The sequence below is a fragment of the Capsicum annuum genome, chromosome 2 (genome assembly GCF_002878395.1).
Source record: "Capsicum annuum cultivar UCD-10X-F1 chromosome 2, UCD10Xv1.1, whole genome shotgun sequence".
Classification (NCBI taxonomy): domain Eukaryota; kingdom Viridiplantae; phylum Streptophyta; class Magnoliopsida; order Solanales; family Solanaceae; genus Capsicum; species Capsicum annuum.
Genome location: NC_061112.1, coordinates 132,262,456 through 132,281,763, shown reverse-complemented (window position 1 = coordinate 132,281,763; position 19,308 = coordinate 132,262,456). Strand labels below are relative to the sequence as shown.

The window sequence follows — 19,308 nt, the reverse complement described above, 5'->3', positions numbered from 1 at the left end:
GCGTTGTAAGCTAATTAATGATCATCTTAAAGAACATTGTGATTTTAATATTGTAATTAATCTCGTCTTTATTCCTAGACTGAATTTTAATAAACCAATAACGTAAAAGTGTTCCTTATGAACTGTTATCATCCTTGAACTCTCTCTATCATATATACAATAATAATCTTAATCACCTTGGTATCCAGCACATGAGAACAATAGAGATATTCCTAGAAACTGAAGTAACAATCGAGATCCAGCATATGTTTGGTGTAAACACCTGATGGGGTTTAAATTCTTACCATTTTATGTAAAATAATGTTTGAACATTTTGAAAAAATGAATATACTTCATTTTGAGCCCTTTAAATTTTCATATGTTTTATGAATACATCAAATTCATTTCTATAAATTCAATTATCTGAAAGGATAGATATGAGCAAATTCATCTTCTTTCCCCCCAAAGCATGATAGTTCACATCCCCTCATCATTGCCTCCCCCATGAAAGAAAAAGAAATCAGGCCTGTCATTCTTTGTAGTAAAAAAGTAGGCCTATTAATCAAGATCAAAAGTGGTGGCCGCGACTATGAAGGCATATCTTATCGCTCTGAATACCCATTTGTTATGCTTGATTTAAGCAATCTTAACAAAATCAAGATTGATTTAAAGTGAAGAAACAGCTTGGGTTCAAGCAGGGGCGACCGTCGGCTAGTTTTACTATGCAATTGCCAAGAGGAGTAAAGTTCATGGATTCCCAGGTGGTGTCTGCTTCAGTGTTGGCACTGGTTGACTCATCAGTGGTGGTGGGCTTGGCCCATTGATAAGGAAATTTGGCCTGGCAGCTGATAATGTTGTAGATGCACGTGTGATGGATGTTAATGAAAATATTCTTGACAGAGAGATGAACGAAGATTTGTTTTGGGCGATAAGAGGAGGTGGAGGAGCAAGTTTCGGTGTTATTCTATGATGGAAACTCAAATTGGTTCGCGTTCCTGAAAAGCTTACTGTTTTCACAATTCGTAGGAAGTTAGAGGGTAACCACAATCTCCTCCAAAAATGGGAAAACATATCACATCAACTCCCTGAAGACTTGTTCATCAGAGCTGCAGTTCAAAATGGCAGTTCATCAGCAGGAAATATTACTAAAAAGCATGTGCAATTCTATTTTCAAGCACAATATCTTGGCCCCGTTGATGAATTAATTCCTCTACTCAAGCAATACTTCCCTGAGTTTAATTTGGAGAGGAATGACTGCTTCCAAGAGAATACTACTGCTGATGCAGAGAAAGAATGCCAAGAAGTTTCCTGGATCAGATCAGCCTAACATTTCTTTTTCAGAAAACCAAATGATTCACCTGAAGTACTGCTCGAAAAGAGAATTCCAACACGGAAAAATTACAGCAAAGGGACATCTGATTTTGTGAAGACTCCAATTCCAGAAAGTGGTTGGGAAATGATTGAAAGACTGCTTTCGGAAGAAGAAAGATTCCTGATGATTATGGAGCCATTAGGTGGGAAATTAGATAATATATCAGAATCTGAAATCACATTCCCTCTTAGAAAGGGAAATTTTGTATAATATTCAGTATTTGGTCTATTGGAGCGATAACAGTGAGAGTATATCACGCCAGAAGGTAGCATGGTTGAGGAAACTGTGCAAGGAAATGAAGCCATATGTTGCAAAATCACCAAGAACTGCATACCTGAATTACAGAGACTTTGGATTGGGAATTAATCAAGAGGACTACAGCTACTCCAAGGCCAAAATATGGGGTGAAAAGTATTTCAAGGGAAATTTTGAGAGGCTGACTAAAGTGAAGAGCAACGTGGATCCCAAAATTTCTTTAGAAGTGAACAAAGTGTACCACCTTATCAATTATCACATTGATATATATAGCTGAGAAAGACTACATTCCATGCAAGGTTTTTCCTACATAGATAATCAACTATTCCCTCCATTCCTTTTTAGTTGTATGTTTCATTTTTTTTTTTTAAGTTAATTTAACTAATTTTCAAAGCTAAATCATATTATATTAATTTAATATTTTAAAATTAATTAAATATTTAAAAATTGTATGACAAACACTATAAGTTGCAATTTTTCTGTTTTCTATATGATTGATAAATACATACTAAAATGCTGAGCAAAATTTATATTATTTGAATTTAAAAAAAAATCACGACAAGTAAAAAGGAGCAGAAAAGTAAATAATACAGAACATGTGTTACTAAATTATATTAATTGATTCGATTTAAATAACAGGTGCAGTAATTCGTTTAGCACTAGGGGAAGTCCTACATTTTTGCAGAAAATAATGTAGAGCATTGAGGGAAAAATGTAAATTTAAATTTTGGCGATAACTTTCCTCCTCCTCCCATCTCCTTAGTTTCTTTTTAGGTTAATTATAGCAGACTCACCTATTATATGACCCAGTACTATGTATATACGTTATACATCTCCTGAATTTTAAATTAAACACTTACAGTCTTTAGACTAAGGAAATCCTATGCTAGTAATAACTTAATTGCACTTCAGACGTCTAAGTTATTTGTATTTTTATTTAGTTATAATATTCTATTGTATTAAAAATACCCATTTTTATTTTAGTTTGTTTAATTTATTCTTCCTGTGCAGAATTATCTCAACGATTCACTATAAGGTTTTAAATATTTTTAGAAAAAAAAAAAGTAATAGGAATAACGTCGTTATGTTGAGAGTTTTGAAGGACAAAAAAAAAATACGTGAAAGTTTTAGTCATCTTATTAAGTAATTTTTGCACATCTCCTATTTTTTGAAATTTCAAAAATACTTGTTTCAGAATAACTTAATATTAATTTTTAATTAAAGGTGTGAATAAAAGTTTTAAATAAATATGTTTATCTTCTTTTTAAAATCTCATTAAAAAAATTATAATTTAGTAATGGATACACCTCGTAGGGGGTTAGTATTTTCATGGTAAAGAGGTGTAAGTGTTTGATATTAGCATATATGGATTGTATCAGAAATTGAGGTATATATTCCAATTAATCTTCCAACAAGTTACGAGCACATAACTAAAATTTAAAAAGATTGAGATAGGTGTAATTGTAGAAAAAAAAATGAAGATCTGAATATTATACAAATTCCCTTTTCTATGAGGGAATGGAGTTTCAGATTCAGAGATTTCATTCATTTTTCCACCTAATGGCTCCAAAATCATCGGCAGTCCTGCTTCCTCCAAGAATGTTCTTTCTATCATTTCCCAACCACTTTCCGGAATTGGAGTCTTCACAAAATCAGATGTCCCTTTGTAATAATGCTTCTGTGTTGGAATAGTCTTATCAAGCAGAACTTCAAGTGGTGAGGTTATTTTTCTGAAATAGAAATAAAAGGCTGACTGAATCCAAGAAAGTTCATAGCATCTTTTCACTGCACCAGCAGTAGTATCCTCTTGAAAACAATCATTTCGCTCCAAATTAAACTCGGGGAAGTATTGTCTGAGCAATGGAATTAACTCATCAACAGGCCCAAGATATTGTGACTGGAAAAATAATTCCACTTGCCTTTCAACACCCCCATTTTGAATAAGTAACCTAATGAACAAATTTTCAGGGAGCTGGTGTGATATGTTTTCCCATTTTTGGAGTAGATCTCGGCTGCTATTTAACTTCCTATGGATCGAGAAAATAGTTACCTTTTCAGGGACACGAACCAATTTGAGTTTCCATGCTAGAATAACACCGAAACTTGCTCCTCCACCTCCTCTTACCGCCCAAAACAAATCTTCATTCATCTCTCTGTCAAGAATATTTCCATTGACATCCATCACACGTGCATCTACAACGTTATCAGCTGCTAGGCGAAATTTCCTCATCAATGCGCTGAGCCCACCGCCACTGATGAGTCCACCAGTGCCAACAGTAAAACAGACACCGCCTGGAAATCCATGAACTTTACTCCTCTTGGCAATTGCATAGTATAGCTCGCCGAGGGTCGCCCCTGCTTGAACCCAAGCTGTTTCTTCATTTAAATCAATCTTGATTTCGTTAAGGTTGCTTAAATCAAGCATAACAAAGGGGGATTCAGAGCGGAAAGATATGCCTTCATAGTCATGACCACCGCTTTTGATCTTGATTTGTAGGCCTATTTTTTTACTACAAAGAATGACAGGCCTGATTTCGGCTTCTGTTCTGGGGGAGGCAATGAAAATGGGATGTGAAGAATTCCACCATCTTGGGTTTTTCTGAGCATACTCCAGGATAGAAGTATAAGTTGGAGAATTTGGGTTGTATATATTTTGTGTAATGTTGCTTTCGGAGTATGTAGAAAGACAATGAAGAAGTTCTTGTTGTTCATGGGAGTAACATTTTGCCAAAAAGAGAGAAAGGAGTAAAACAAAGAGAATTGAAGGCTTCCCATTTCTTCTCTTTCGAATAGAAGAAGCATAAGAGCCTTCTTTGCAGGAAATTGCTATCTAAAAGACTTTTAAGGGATTCAAAATTACAAAGAATAAGGTACAATACTCTTCCAAAAATCCTATTTATAAAGATGAAGTTAGGGGTCGTTTGGTTGATGGTTAGTATAATACGGGGATGGAATTAGTAAATGTATTTGAATGTTATTTACTATTTATTAATATGAAGTTAGGGGTCATTTTTTTGCTGGTTAAAATAATACCGAGATGGAAGTAAATTTATTTGAATGTTATTTCTGGATTTACTATTTATATAGATGAAGTCATGTATTTGAATGGAGTATATTAGTTCTTGATTTAATCCCTTCGTTCCATTTGACTAATTTCCCCTTACTAAAATACCTTTTCAATTTATTCACTTGTCCAATTTATAAGGACAGTTTAGTGAAATAAATCTCTAGTAAATATTTTCTTAAAAACAATATCAAGTTAACATGAGTCAATTAAAATGAAACGGAGGAAAGTATCAACGGTTTAACTTTCACCCAAACATTATTTCCCAACACTTGGAAGTTGGAAGACACTAGAAAAGTTTTTCAAGGGCCTAAGAGTAACAGTTACTGTACTTTGCCACAAAAAATTAAAACAGCAAAACACAGAATTTGAAGGCTATCAATTTCTTTTATTTTTTTCAATATAAGGGGCTTCATGCAAAAGATTGCATAGTAGTATGATAAAATGGGCTTTCTATAACTAAACTGACAGAGCATGAGCTATTATGCTATGGGGAAAGGATAAATATTCAAGTGATTACCTCTCAAATTAAACTATTGTATAGGCAGCATTGTGCACTAAAGATCTCGTTATGCGATGGGTCCGGAGAAGGGTCGGACTACAAGGATCTACTGTACGCAACCTTATTGATCTATTGTACGCAACATTATCGTTTCCACGGCTTGAACCCATGACCTCTTAGTTGCATGACAACAATTATTTCTATTTTATAGTAGTTAAGAATTTGTTCATTTGTACACCTTTTTCTCATGATGTACTAGACTCAAAATCAAATTCTTGAATAAATCTAGAGATAAGATTATATATAGATGGGTTTAGCTAGTCGTGGCACGGTCTGGGGTGGTGTTGTATTTGAAACTTCTTTCCCTCTATGTATAAGATAACTAGCATCGTCAAGTGCTTACGTATCACCATTATTTATTTCATTCTGAGATTTCCAGATGAGCCAACTTTAAGGTAAGAGGAACTTACTGTGTAATAACCTGATGAGCTAGCATTAAGAGGAAAAGATTCTGCAAAGATGTGCGGATTAGACTAAAATTCTCTTTGTTTCTATTCTTCAACCTGCAATGCAAATGCCTGTGCCATGGAGGGCAAAGGGTTCATCATAAGTATACTGCCTCAGATTATAGTGTAGACCTCGTTATGACCCATGAGAAATTGTCTATTTTGCTCGTCCTTATGCATAGTCTCCTTAGCTCTGCAACTACACACAACTGCATTGGCCCTTAACACACATGGTGCTTAGCTCCTCCCCAAAGTTTCTTCATCCTAGAGTAATATGTAGTGATATCTAATGTTCCTTGACTGAGATCATTGATCTCCTTCTGTATTTGGCAGGATTTTGCTCCATTTGTCTGATCGTACCGATCTTTTAGCTCACTCCATAATTCCAGGGAATCAAACAGATATTCTACACTATCGGCGATATCTTTGCTTATCGAGTTTAGAATCCTAGATGGGACCATAGCACCACATCGTTCCCATTGTCGATAATTAGGAGATGTTGGTGATGGTTTATCACACCTCTCCATTGATAAACCCTAATTTGTTCTTCACTGAGAGGGATTGGACCACACCTCTCCTCCATTATCGATAACCAACACCATCAAAAGAAACAGGTACTAGAGACGCACCTGCGCTATCAGAAGGATGTATATACAATGTGATACAAGAATAATCACGGATATGAACTTAAGATAGTGCGCTGGACCCAAGACTTGGTGGATTCAAATGAAGTGCAAAGGAGCACCTAAATGGACACCAAAACCATCCTTCATAGCACTCCAAGGGCGCCTACTTGAAGCCATTCATTAAAGGGCCTTTTTGGTCATTTCACCTTAATTTTGTAATAAGTCTATAAATAGACTAGTTTAGGTCTTTAGTTCTTTGGTTGATTATTGTAAGTCTTAAACTTTTGAAACACCAAGTCCTCTCTCCTTGAGGCACAAAACCAAATCTTGTAACTAGGATAGCATTCAAGGGTGGAATCTCTTGTGATTGCTTGTTTGTTAGAAATGTTGGTGCTTGAGTGGTGGACTCCGCTCTTGTATCGTCGTAAGAACTTGGTGCTTGTTAACGTATTTTGTAGGGGTTTTAGAGTTTAATAAACTCTTTAGTTACTACTTTACATGTTTCCTTTGTGTCAAGTTATCTATCTTCTTTATCATTAAGTTTGTGTTTGCTTCCTTGTGTTGTTTTGTGTCTTGCTTGTTACGGGTATTTGCGGGTCACTTGTGGACTGTTTTATGCTCATTTAGATACCATTTGGTATCATTTGGTATCAGATCCATCATTGATTTCGTTCCCACGAGATCAATCTTGGGTTTGTTCACTCAAAAATAAAAAAAAGTGTTGAAAAAAAATCTGAAAAGCTCAAAATAGTAATCTGTCCACGTTTTTGTGTTTAGGCCAAAATTTGAAGCCTAGTTTTCTTGTGATTTTTGTGTGTTTTGTGTGTTCTAGTGTTAGATATTGGTTTTCTAACACTAGAAGAGGTGTCTAAGGTTGAAAATCTCACAAAAAGAGTTGTGTTCTTGAGTTTGGTGTTCTTGGCCAAGAAAGTTGTTGTTCTTGTTGTTGTCTTGGCCAAGATTTATTCTTTGAGTTTAGATCTAGGTATATTTCGTGAGTATTGAGTGTTATTAGTGTTGTTTTGTTCTTCCCTAACACTAATAGAGTCAAGATATAAGTTGAACTCCTACTTGTGTTGTTGTTGTGCGGATTCAAAAGTTGGGCCGAATTGTTGTTGGTGTTGTTATGGTGGATTCAAAATTTTAACGTTTAAAGGTGTGTTGTTGGTATTGTGGTTATGGATTTGTGTTGAAAGAGGTGTTGTTGTTGGGAGGTTCAACTTGAACCTTGGTCTTCAAATCTTGTTGAAGGTTCTTGGCCAATCTTCATGTCTTGAGACAAGAAGAACCTTTAATAAGTAGTGTTTGATCTTAAGACCAAGTGGAAGAGTGTAGTCTTCTTGTTTATCTTGAAATAAGTTCCAAGACTATACCAAAGTAGTAAGGGACAAAGAGGTCTTTCAAAAATACTAGTTACCAAAAGGGAGTAAGGGGAATTTTCAAGACTAACCAAAAGAGGAAAGAGCCAACCACCCTTCAAAAAGGTGTTTTGCCCAAAAGGTGCAAAGAAATTCAACCTATTTTGAATGTGGAAAAGTCTCTAAAACTTGTGTATTTCCCCTCCAAAATCGAATTCACTCTTCCACAAGTTGGAAAAACACTAAAATTTTCAAATTCCACAACCATTCCAAGGCTTCCACATCCCTATCCGCAACCAATCAAAGGCTGCCACGTCACCTCTTTGTACAACTAAATTATTTGTGTTTTGTAGGTAACTTTTGGCTACAATGGATAACAATGCTCTTAGTGCTATTTTGGCCGGGATTGAAACCCTTTCCCGTGAAGTGGCTAGAATGAATGCGGGTCTTGATAGATTAGGCTCAAATATGACATCTTTTTGTGAGAAGTTGGATCGTTTGGAGAGTCGAAGAAACTCTCGTGCTTCTACTCCCAAAACTTTACATCCAACGATCAATAATCCAAGACCACCACAAAATACCATAAGCCAAGTTTCCAATTATCCTCAAAACCGAGACCTAAGTAGGCCACCTCCCCCCAAATTGATCAAGTCCAACAAGAAGGACTTGGAAGAAAAATTCCTCCACCAAAACCAAATTCTCCTATCCAAGCTCCAAAACCGAACTCTCCTATCCAAGCTCCAAAATTGAACTCTCCCATCCAAGCTCCACAACCGAAGCTCTATTTCACCAAATTAATTCTCTCAAAGCTGAGACATCCACGTAGAGGTATATGGTAAAGAGAAACATGAAGGATATGGAGTCTATGATGAGCCTTATATGATAGAAGAAGAGTTTAAAGAAGACATACGGATCAAAGGGGATACCAAGGGCACGGAGGAAGAGTTAGTCAATGGGACCAACAAGGGACCCGCCACCAAGTGGAGATATGGGAATTGAAATGGATGAGATTGAAGGAAAATATCAAGATGGAGAGGAAGCTGAGGTTCAAAATGAAGAAGTTGGCCGAGACTTGTGTTGATGAGATTACGTGTTCCTCATGTTCTTTGCAGACTGTTTTGGTGCCATGTCATTTTTTGCGGGCTGTTTTGAGTGGTTTCTTTTGAAGTGGCCAATTGAGCGAGGTGAAGCCGTGAATTTGTGGGCAAATTCCTCTCAAGATGGAGAGGATGATACAAGAATAATCACGGATATGAACTTAAGATAGTGCTTGTTGGACCCGAAACTTGGTGGATGCAAATGAAGTGCAAAGAAGCACCTAAATGGACACTAAAACCATCCATACACAGTACTCCAAGGGCCCCTACTTGAAGCCATTCATTAAAGGGCCTTTTTGGTCATTTCACCTTACTTTTGTAATAAGTCTATAAATGGACTAGTTTACGTCTTTAGTTCTTTGGTTGATGATTATTGTAAGTCTTGAACTTTTGAAACACCAAGTCCTCTCTCCTTGAGGCACAAAACCAAAACTTGTAACTAGGATAGCATTCAAGGGTGGAATCTCTTGTGATTTCTTGTTTGTTAGAAACGTTGGTGCTTGAGTGGTGGACTCCGCTCTTGTATCATCGTAAGAACTTGGTGATTTTTAAAGTGTTTTGTAGGGGTTTTAGAGTTTAATAAACTCTTTAGTTACTACTTTACATGTTTCCCTTGTGTCAAGTTATCTATCTTCTTTATCGTTAAGTTTGTGTTTGCTTCCTTGTGTCGTTTTGTGTCTTGCTTGTTATGGGTATTTGCGGTTCACTTGTGGACTATTTTGTGCTCATTTAGATACCATTTGGTATCACAATGGGTTCCCCACATCGATTTTTATAGGAGCTGATGTGTCCTGATCTACTACCTCCACCATACTGAATAAGATGTGAATTGCACAAAACTGGAAATTTGAGCCCAAAAAAACTGTCAAAGAATGAACTTGAATTGTTGGTGAGCTAAGCAAAACGAGCAGAGATCGTAACCTTCATGATGAAGGAGAAACAAAGCAAGCAGAAAATCAAAGGAAATCAATACTTCAACTCGATGAGAACGAACTTGAAAATTCAAAGAGAAGAACCATTATGTCTCTGATACCATGACAATTCTATGAATTGAGCTTAGATTGAAGCTTTGCGATCACCATTAATGGAGAAATCAGTAGCCATAGTAGATTGAGCAACGAAGAGAGATGAACTTAGAGGGAAGAAACTCCCATGATTTTCATATATGCTAAGCTGAGAGTAAATCTGTATAGTGCACATAATTATAGAAGAGAAAAGGAAATCCTAACTAACTTCTAGTGCACAACTGTCAATAATTAAAATTTCTTCTCCACTCCAACTAACTGCTGCAACTACTATATCTAACACTACTACTGCAACTAATAATCTCAATAGTTTTAAATGTTTTAGAAAAAAAAAAAGTAATAGGAATAACATCATTATGTTGAGAGTTTTGAAGGACAAAATAAAAATACGTGAAAGCTTTAGTCATCTTATTAAGTAATTTTTGCACATTTCCTATTTTTAGTGTTAGAGTTGTGACCCGAATTTTGTTGATGGACCTTTATGTTCTTGGGCCTAGTACCTATTTGTACGCACGTAATATATAAGTGCGATTTAGTTGTTTTTTTATTATTCAGAAAATTATGCCTTCTCCACATTGTACTCTCTCTCCATTATAGTGAAACCTTCTGTGCCTCTGCCTGTGATTTTTCCCGCAATGGTTTTCACGTAAATCTGTGTGTTGTTCTTGTTTTTCTTTTACTTGTGGTTTGCTTATTCTGTCCTAATCCTAACAGACTGGTATCAGAGTCCGTTTGATTATTTTCTCGGGGATGGAAACCATGAAGTATGATATTCCACTGTTGGATCGCAACACCAATTTTTTGTCATGGCAGGTTAAGATACGGGCTGTGCTCACGCAAATGGATTTGGAGGATGCTCTATTAGGGTTTGATAAGATGCCCTTATCTTGGACGGACGAGGACAAACGACGTAAGGATCAGAAGGCTCTATCTCAGATCCACCTTCATTTGTCCAATCAAATTCTGTAGGATGTTTTGAAGGAGACCACTATCGCTGCGTTGTGGTTGAAATTGGAATTGTTGTGTATGATGAAGAGCCTAACAAGTAAGTTGCATCTCAAACAGTGACTTTATTCCCATCGTATATTTGAGGGTGCATCTTTGGAAGATCACCTATTTGTCTTTATAGAAATCATCTCTGATTTAGAGACTTTGGAGGTTAAGTACGATGAGAAATATTTAGGGTTGATTCTATTATGTTTGTTCCCTACATCATACACGACCTTTAGGGATATGATTTTACATAGTCGTGATACCCTAACCATAGATGAAGTCTATGATGCGTTGTTCTCTAAGGAGAAGATGAAGCATCTTGTGAATGGGTCGGAGACTCAATGAGATGGTCTCCTTGTTTGAGGAAGGAATCATGAGAGGAAATCTGGGGTTGATGATAGAAATATATCAAAATCTGAAAACAAAAATAAAATCTGTAATTACTGCAAAAAGAAGGGCTACATCAAATCCAAGTATTGGAAGTTACAGAATAGAGAGAAAAGAGAAGCTCCAAAATAGAAAGCAAACCAACCAGAGAAGTCCAGTGAAGCTAGTTTTGTTGAAGATGGAGGTAGTGATGGAGAACTCTTAGTTGTTTCTGATGGTAACTCCAAACCCTGTGAGGATTAGATTCTTGATTCAGCTGCTTTATATCTGTCGCAATCAAGATTAGTTTACAACATATGAAGCAGTCTCTAAAGGTGCGGTGTTGATGGGAAATAACACACCTTGTAATATAGATGGTATTGGAACAATCAGAATTAAGATATTTGATAGGGTTCTGAGGACACTTGGTGATGTGCGGTATGTCCCAGACCTGAAGAGAAATCTTATTTCCTTGAGTACCCTTGATCCGAATGGATATAGGTACACTGGTGAAGGTGGAGTATTGAAGGTTACTAAAGGTGCTCTTGTTGTGATGAAGGGACAAAGAAAGTCTGCAAATTTGTATGTCTTGCAGGGCTTTATGGTTACAGGTGATGCAGCAGTTTCTACCTCCTCTCTATCAGAAAGTGATGTTGCTAAAATTTTGCATATGCGCCTGGGCATATGAGTGAAAATGGGATGACTGAACTAAGAAGAAGAGGGCTTCTTGATGGGTAGAGTATTACCAAATTAGAGTTCTATGAGCATTGCATTTTTGGGAAGCATAAGAGAGTCAGATTCACTAAAGGCATCCACTCAACTAAAGGCACACTTGATTACATTCATTCTGATCTCTGGGGTCCTTCTAGAGGAGGTGCGAATTATTTATTGACTATTATTGATGACTATTCCAGAAATGTTTGGGTGTTGTTCTTGAAGCAGAAAAATGATGTGTTGCCTAATTTCAAAGAGTGGGAGATTATGATTGAAAACAAATAGGGAAGCAGGTAAAATGCCTTCAGACTGATAATGGTTTAGAGTTATGTTCTAATGAATTTAATGCTCTGTGCAAGTCCGAAGAAATTATGAGGCACTTGACAGTTCGTCATACTCCACAGCAGAATGGTGTGGCTGAACTAATGAATAAGACTATAATAGAGAAGGTGCATTGTATGCTCTCTAATGCTGGTTTACCCAAGTCTTTTTGGGCCAAAGCTTCTTCCATAGCTTGTCTTCTTATTAACCACTCTCCCTCAGTCATGATTGATAAAAAGACTCCATAAGAGGTATGGTCTGGTACTCCTACTAGTTATTCTGATTTGAGGTTATTTGGATGTCCTGCGTATGCTCATGTTGATAATGGAAAGTTGGAGCCTAGATTTGTCAAGTTTTTATTTATGGGTTATAAGCCTGGTGTTAAAGGTTATAAGATTTGGTGTCCAAAAAGCAAAAAGGTTATAATTAGCAGGGATGTTGTGTTTGATGAAACTGCCATGCTTTGGGCTTCCTCCGAATCTAGTGCTTCACCCTCAGATGAGCTTAGTGACATGAATCAGTAAAATTCAAGCACCCATGTTGAATTGTAGATTGGAGCAGAGTCTACTCCAGTGCCTACCTCTCAGTCTAGCCCGGAGATACAGAGTGATACTATTTCTTTTTCACTAGCAATGGCGCCACAATATTCTATTGCTAAAGACAATCTAGAAAAGATATTAGACCTCCTCAAAAGTATGATGAAGCTGATTTGGTTGCTTATGCATTGAGTGTAGCAGAAGGTATTGATTTTGGTGAAGATCCTTCTTCTTACTCAAAGGCAGTTAGTTGTGATGATTTCGTCCAATGGATGATTGCTATACAGGAGGAGATGAAGGTACTTCATAAGAATGACACATGGGATCTGGTGAGATTGCCTAAAGATAAGAAAGCTATCTGTTGTAAGTGGGTATTCAAAAAGGAAGAAGGAATATCAGGAGTTGATAATGCTAGGTACAAAGCAAGACTAGTTGCTAAAGGTTACAATTAGGTTCTAGGTATTGACTTCACAGATGTGTTTTCTCCAATTATAAAGCATAGTTTGATTCGAGCATTGCTTGGTATTATGGCCATGCATAATCTTGAGCTTAAGCATTTGGATGTCAAAACTGCTTTCTTACATGGAGAACTTGAAGAGGACATCTATATGCAACAACCAGAGGGCTTTGTAGTCTCAGAAAAGGAGGACTATGTATGCTTGATATTGAAAAAGTCTCTTTATGGCTTAAAGCAGTCGCCCAGGCAGTGGTATAAGAAGTTTGACTCTTTTATGACCTCTCATATGTTTCGGAGGAGCATCTATGATAGTTGTGTTTAATTCAAGGAGGTAAGTGATGGTTCATTCGTGTATCTTCTCTTGTATGTTGATGATATATTGTGCAAAAAAGGATATGAGAGAGATAATAAAAGTCAAAGCCCAACTCAATAAGGAGTTTGATATGAAGGATCTAGGAGCAGAAAAGAAGATACTTGGCATGGAGATTCTGAGGGATAGAAAGAATTGGAAGTTATACATGAGTCAGAAAAGATATATTGAAAAAGTGCTTCACAGGTTCAATATGCAAAATGCTAAGCCTGTTAGTACTCCATTGGCAGCTTGTTAGAAAGTTAGAGAACATGTTTGTAGTTTTGATGATTGATAAATAAGAACCTGGTTTACTACTTGTTGTCTTTTGTATGTTGTATCCTGTGAACCAAGTCCCTAAAAGTTGTGAACCAGTTCCAAGAGCAGGTGACGTCAATACACAAGGAAATCAAGTGCAAATAAGGAAGATTAAAGCCATGAAATAAAGAAGAAAATCAACAAAGGATCAAAGAAAGAAAGAAAGGAGCAAAGAACGAATGAAATAAATGAGAAAAGAAGGAAAGAAATAAAAAAGAATAAATTGAGTCTAAAGAGGATTCAAAAGTTTCCTTATATGATACAATCTCCTTATAAGGAAAGGAATCACTTAATTCCTTATAGGAAACCACGTTTTATTTGGAGAAGGAGTCCCAGTCCGTGATATTCTAAGGTATGGTGAATCTCCAGCATATATATGACATGAAGATCATTGAGAGCCGAACCTATTGCATATCCATGAAATATATCATCTTGAGAGCAATAGCCATCAAAGCAAAAACTGAAGGACATCACCACAATAAAATAAAAACCTGGTTCACAGAATCCGTTTGAGTTCGCATTACTGAAAGCTGACGTTTGAGAAGTTTAAGGCTATAGTAGTCTTTATTGAGTTCATCAGTTGGTATCAGAGTGGGTCATTTCAATTAAAGGCTAACACCTTGAAAAGGATCAGATGGCTTCCCCACCAACATCTCAGGAAGGTGCTTCACAAATTAGACCACCCCTCTTTAACGGACAATATTATTGGAGAAAATCATGATCTCTGGAATATTGTTTTGGATGGACCAACAATCCTAATGAAGCTTGGTGAATATGGAAAGATAGGGTTCCTAAAGGTAGATTGGAATTTGATGATAATGACAAGATAAATGTTCAAAACAATGCAAAGGCCAAAAAAATCCTAATCTATGGTGCTGGCCCTGATGAGTACAACAGGATATCCTCGTGTTCCACTGCAAAGGAAATTTGGAACACTTTACAAATAGCTCATGAAGGTACTAGTCAAGTGAAGAAGTCTAAGATTGATGTACTAAATAGAAAATATGAATTGTTTAGGATGAAGGAAGGAGAGACCATTTAGGAGATGCATACTAGATTCACATCAATCATTAATGAGATCTACTCTCTAGGTGAAGTTGTTCTCAATGGTAAGGCTCTTCAAAAGTTGCTTAGTGTGTTGCCGGAGTCATGGGAATATAAGGTTGAAGCTGTCCCTGAGGCTCATAACTTGGACACAAGATTAAGAAAAATCAAGAACGTGAAATTATTGGGGTCACAAAGGAAAATAATTTTGTTCTAAAAGCTGCTGAAAAGGTAGATTTTGAATCTGAGAATTTGGCACTCATGACTAGAAGATTTCAAAAGGTGTTGAGGAAGCACCTAAATTCACAAAATAGGAATCAGGTTTCAAGAAATTATGAAAGGGAAAATCATGATGAAGTGTATCACAAGTGTGGCAGTCCTGAACACTTCATCAAATTTTTTCCTTTATGAACAGTGGAGCACAAGAAAAATAATCAACAAAAGAAGGACTTGGTTCTTCCATCACACAGAATGATGAAAAAATGTGAAGCTGATGTTGCTGTTAAAAGGGCTCTTGCTAAAATTAAAAAATCTTCTGATGAATTTGAAGATGAAGAACCACAAAATCAGTCATTACTGGATATGGTGAAATCTGATGATGAGGACACTCTAGCACTTGTTGCAATTCTGATTCGGATGGTGAACAATAGGAAGAAAATTCCAAGGAGGCCATACTTTCACACATGGCAAGTTCAAATTCAAATGGTGTTACTGAACAAGGAGAATCTAAGGTATGTTTTCTTGATTTTAAACCTGAACTCAAAAATTTTTCTAAAAGAAAACTTGAAAATTTGGCTTATGTTCTTATTGATGCCTATTGTTCTGCTTGTTCTGACAAAAATTAGCTTATGAGTGATTATGCATCTTTAAGAATGGACTATCAAAGTCTTGATGAAGAAAACTATTCCTTGAAAAACTCTTTAAAGGAATTTTATTCTAAAGGAGAAAGCCAAGCAACCATATGGCCTCCTTGGAATTTTCCCACTTCCACAAGGGCAAAGCTATCTCTTGTGAAGAACCACCTGGCCTCATATGTTCTACTTTAACTTGTTGGCAATTCAAACACTTGGAAACAAAGTTAGCCACATCACGCTTCATATTATTCCATTAATATATAGATTTCAGATCATGGTACATCTTAGTAGAGCCTGGGTAACAACATATCTCGAAGTGTGAGCTTCATCAAGGATTCTATTCCGCAAACCATCCACATCTGGTACACATAATCTATCCTGGTATCTCAAAATACCATCACCACTGATCTTAAAAGACATCACCTTCTGCTGACCCACATCATTCTTAATTTTAATTAAGATGGGATCTTCACCCCGCTTCTCTTTAACTTTCACACAAAGGGAAAACGTAGCTATATCACGAATAACCATTCCCCATCTTCGAAATCCAAGAGTCGTACTCCTAGATTTGTAAGCCAATGAATATCTTTCACCATCTCTCTTTTCCCTTCCTCAACATGAGAAAGACTACCCATGGACAATCTGCTGAGGGCGTTGGCTACAACATTTGCCTTACCCGGATGATAGTGAAGGCTCATGTCATAGTCTTTCAAAAGCTCCATCCAACGCATTTGCCTGAGGTTTAGTTCCTTCTACGATAAAACATACTACAAACTCTTATGGTCAGTGAAAACATCAACATGCACTCCATAAAGATAGTGCCTCTAAATTCTAAGCGCAAACACCACAACTGCTAATTCCAAATCATGTGTGGGGTAGTTCCGCTCATGCACCTTTAACTGCCTAGATGCATAGCCACTACCTTACCGTGCTGCATGAGTACACACCCAAGTCCCACACGGGATGCATCACAGTACACAACAAAACCCTTTGTACCTTCTGGAAGAGTCAAAACAGGAGAAGTAGTCAACTTGTCTTTCAACTTCTCAAAACTATTCTCACAAGATTCGGACCATAAAAACTTCACCTTTTTCTAAGTCAACTTAGTAAGTGGTGCAGCTATAGAGGAGAAACTCTCTACGAACCTTCTGTAATACCCTGCCAAGCCTAAGAAGCTCTGAATGTCGATTGGAGTCGTGGGACTGGGCCATTTTCTTACTGCCTCAATCTTTTGGGGATCAACCTTAATCCCTTCACTAGACACAATGTGCCCCAATAAAGCAATAACATTCAACCAGAATTCACACTTAGAGAATTTTGCATACAACTTATGATCTTTGAGGGTCTAAAGAACAACACGGAGGTGATTGGCATAGTCCTCCTCACTCTTTGAGTAAACCAAGATATCATCAATAAAATCTATGACAAATAGGTCTAGGAACTGATGGAAAACCCTATTCATTAGGTCCATGAAAGCTGCAGGATCATTAGTCAACCCAAAGTACATGACCAAGAGTTCATAATGACCATATTTGGTTCGGAAGGTTGTTTTAGGAATGTATGACTCCCTAAATTTCAACTGATGATATCCCGAATAAAGGTCTATTTTAAAAAATCACTTAGCACTCTAAAGTTGATAAAAAAGGCCATTAATTCTAGGAAGAGGATATTTATTTTTCACTGTAACCTTATTCAATTGGCGGTAATCTATGCACATACGCAGGGAACCATCTTTCTTTCGCATGAAGAGTACAGGTGCACCCAGGGCGAAACACTAGGTCTGATAAGACCTTTATCTAGGAGATCTGCTAGGTGTTCTTTCAACTCTTTTAGCTCTTCAGGAGTCATTCTATATGGAGAAATAGAAATAGGATGGGAATCTGGCAATACATCAATACCAAAATCTATCTCCCTATCAGGTGGAATTCTTGGGAGATCATCTAGAAAAATTTTGGGGAATTCATTTACTATAGGGAAAAACTAAAGGGAAAGACTTCGGTGTTAGAATATTTAACCTAAATAAGATAATACAAGCAAACCTTGGAAATAAGTTTTTGGGCTCTGAGATAAGATATGAAATGTCCTCTAGGTGCTAAAGAGTACCTCTCCCACTCTATTGCTGGCTCATTCAAAAAAGAAAAGGTAACCCTTCGGGTCCTATAGTTTAGTGTGGCATAACACCGATGGAGCCAGTCTATCCCTAGGATCACATCAAAAGCAACCATATCAAGTTCTATGAGGTCTTCCACCGTATCCCTACTAATAATAGACACGACACAATTTTTATACACCCTTCTTTCCACAACAGAATTACCCACTAGGGTGGAAACAAAGAAAGGTTCGGCAATCACTTCGGGCTCAAAACCAAAACTAACCACCACATATGGGGTCATATAGGATAAGATAGACTCGGGATCAAGTAGCACAAAAACATCACGGGAAAAGATTTGTAACATACCGGTGAAAACATCTGGTAAGGCTTCCGCCTCCTGTCGGTTGGTCAAAGTATATAACCAATTGCGATCGCTCCCAGTAGCTGTAGTGGTGCCCTTTTAGGGTGGTGGTGGTGCGGAAGAGTTTGCCTGAGACTTAGATCTACCAACATTCCTCCTGGCAGAGGGATAATCTCTCTGGAAGTGGCCCGTCTGACCGCAATAATAACACACAAATGCGCCTATTTGACACTTTCTCGGGTGATGCCAACCAAAGTCTCGTACTATGGAAAAGTATGATGCTGTTGCGCTACACTACCCTGCGACTGAGTATCCCGAGCTCTGGGTCCATGAATTGTTTGAAAACTTTGGGGGCGTCTATCAACTGAGGGTCTGGGCGTTGGGGCGCTAGCTGCAGACCGTGCCTAGTCCCAAAACTTTTTCTTTTGCTACTTGTTACCCCAATTGCCACCCTGCTACTACTGACTGGGGTTCTAATCCGCCGATTTGGCTCTCTTCGCCTGTCTGTCCTTCTTTTTGGACTCAACTATCTTCTTCTTCTCCTCAACCTGCTGCATGTGGACTGTCAGCCTAGCAAAGTTCAATTCCCTATTTAGCATCGCCCCTTGACATTCAAGAACCATATCATCTGAAAGGCCCGAAGAAAATTTCCTCATTCGGGCCCTCACACTACTCGTCATCTCAGGAGCATACGGGCCAGCTAATTAAACTTTAAAGTATACTCCTGAATACTCATCCTACCCTGCTTAAGGTTCATGAACTCCTCTACTTTAGCTTCCCTCATCTATAAATAAAAGAATCGGTCAAGAAAAGCTTCCATAAATTCACCCCACACTGTGGGCTCAGCATTGTCACCCTTCGCCTCTTCCCTCTCATCATACCATTGGTTTGCTACATATTTTAACTGATAAACTAATAGTTCGGCACCTTCCATCTGTTCCACATGCATCACTCTAAGAATCTTCTCTATTCCGTCTTATGAACTCTTGCAGATTCTCTTCTACTTTAATGCCAGTAAACTTAGGCAGGTTTATTATCATGAACTGACCCACCCTAGTAGCTTCAGATGTAACAGGTCCAGACCCAATATCTTCTGATTGTTGGGCCTGATTATCCACC

At 37.4% G+C, this 19,308-nt stretch overlaps 1 protein-coding gene and 1 pseudogene across 1 annotated transcript; one reads left to right on the top strand and one right to left on the bottom strand.

The window, feature by feature from the left end:
* Positions 1–191: 191 nt before the first annotated feature.
* On the top strand, positions 192–1,870 carry LOC107854091 (annotated as a pseudogene).
* A 1,111-nt stretch (positions 1,871–2,981) lies between these two features.
* On the bottom strand, positions 2,982–6,205 carry LOC107854092 (berberine bridge enzyme-like 22). The gene is made up of 2 exons (XM_047407825.1): positions 5,909–6,205; positions 2,982–4,436 (listed from the first exon to the last, which is right to left on the bottom strand). Exons 1-2 carry the CDS (start codon positions 6,203–6,205, stop codon positions 2,982–2,984), a joined length of 1,752 nt encoding a protein of 583 aa, XP_047263781.1.
* Positions 6,206–19,308: the final 13,103 nt, after the last annotated feature.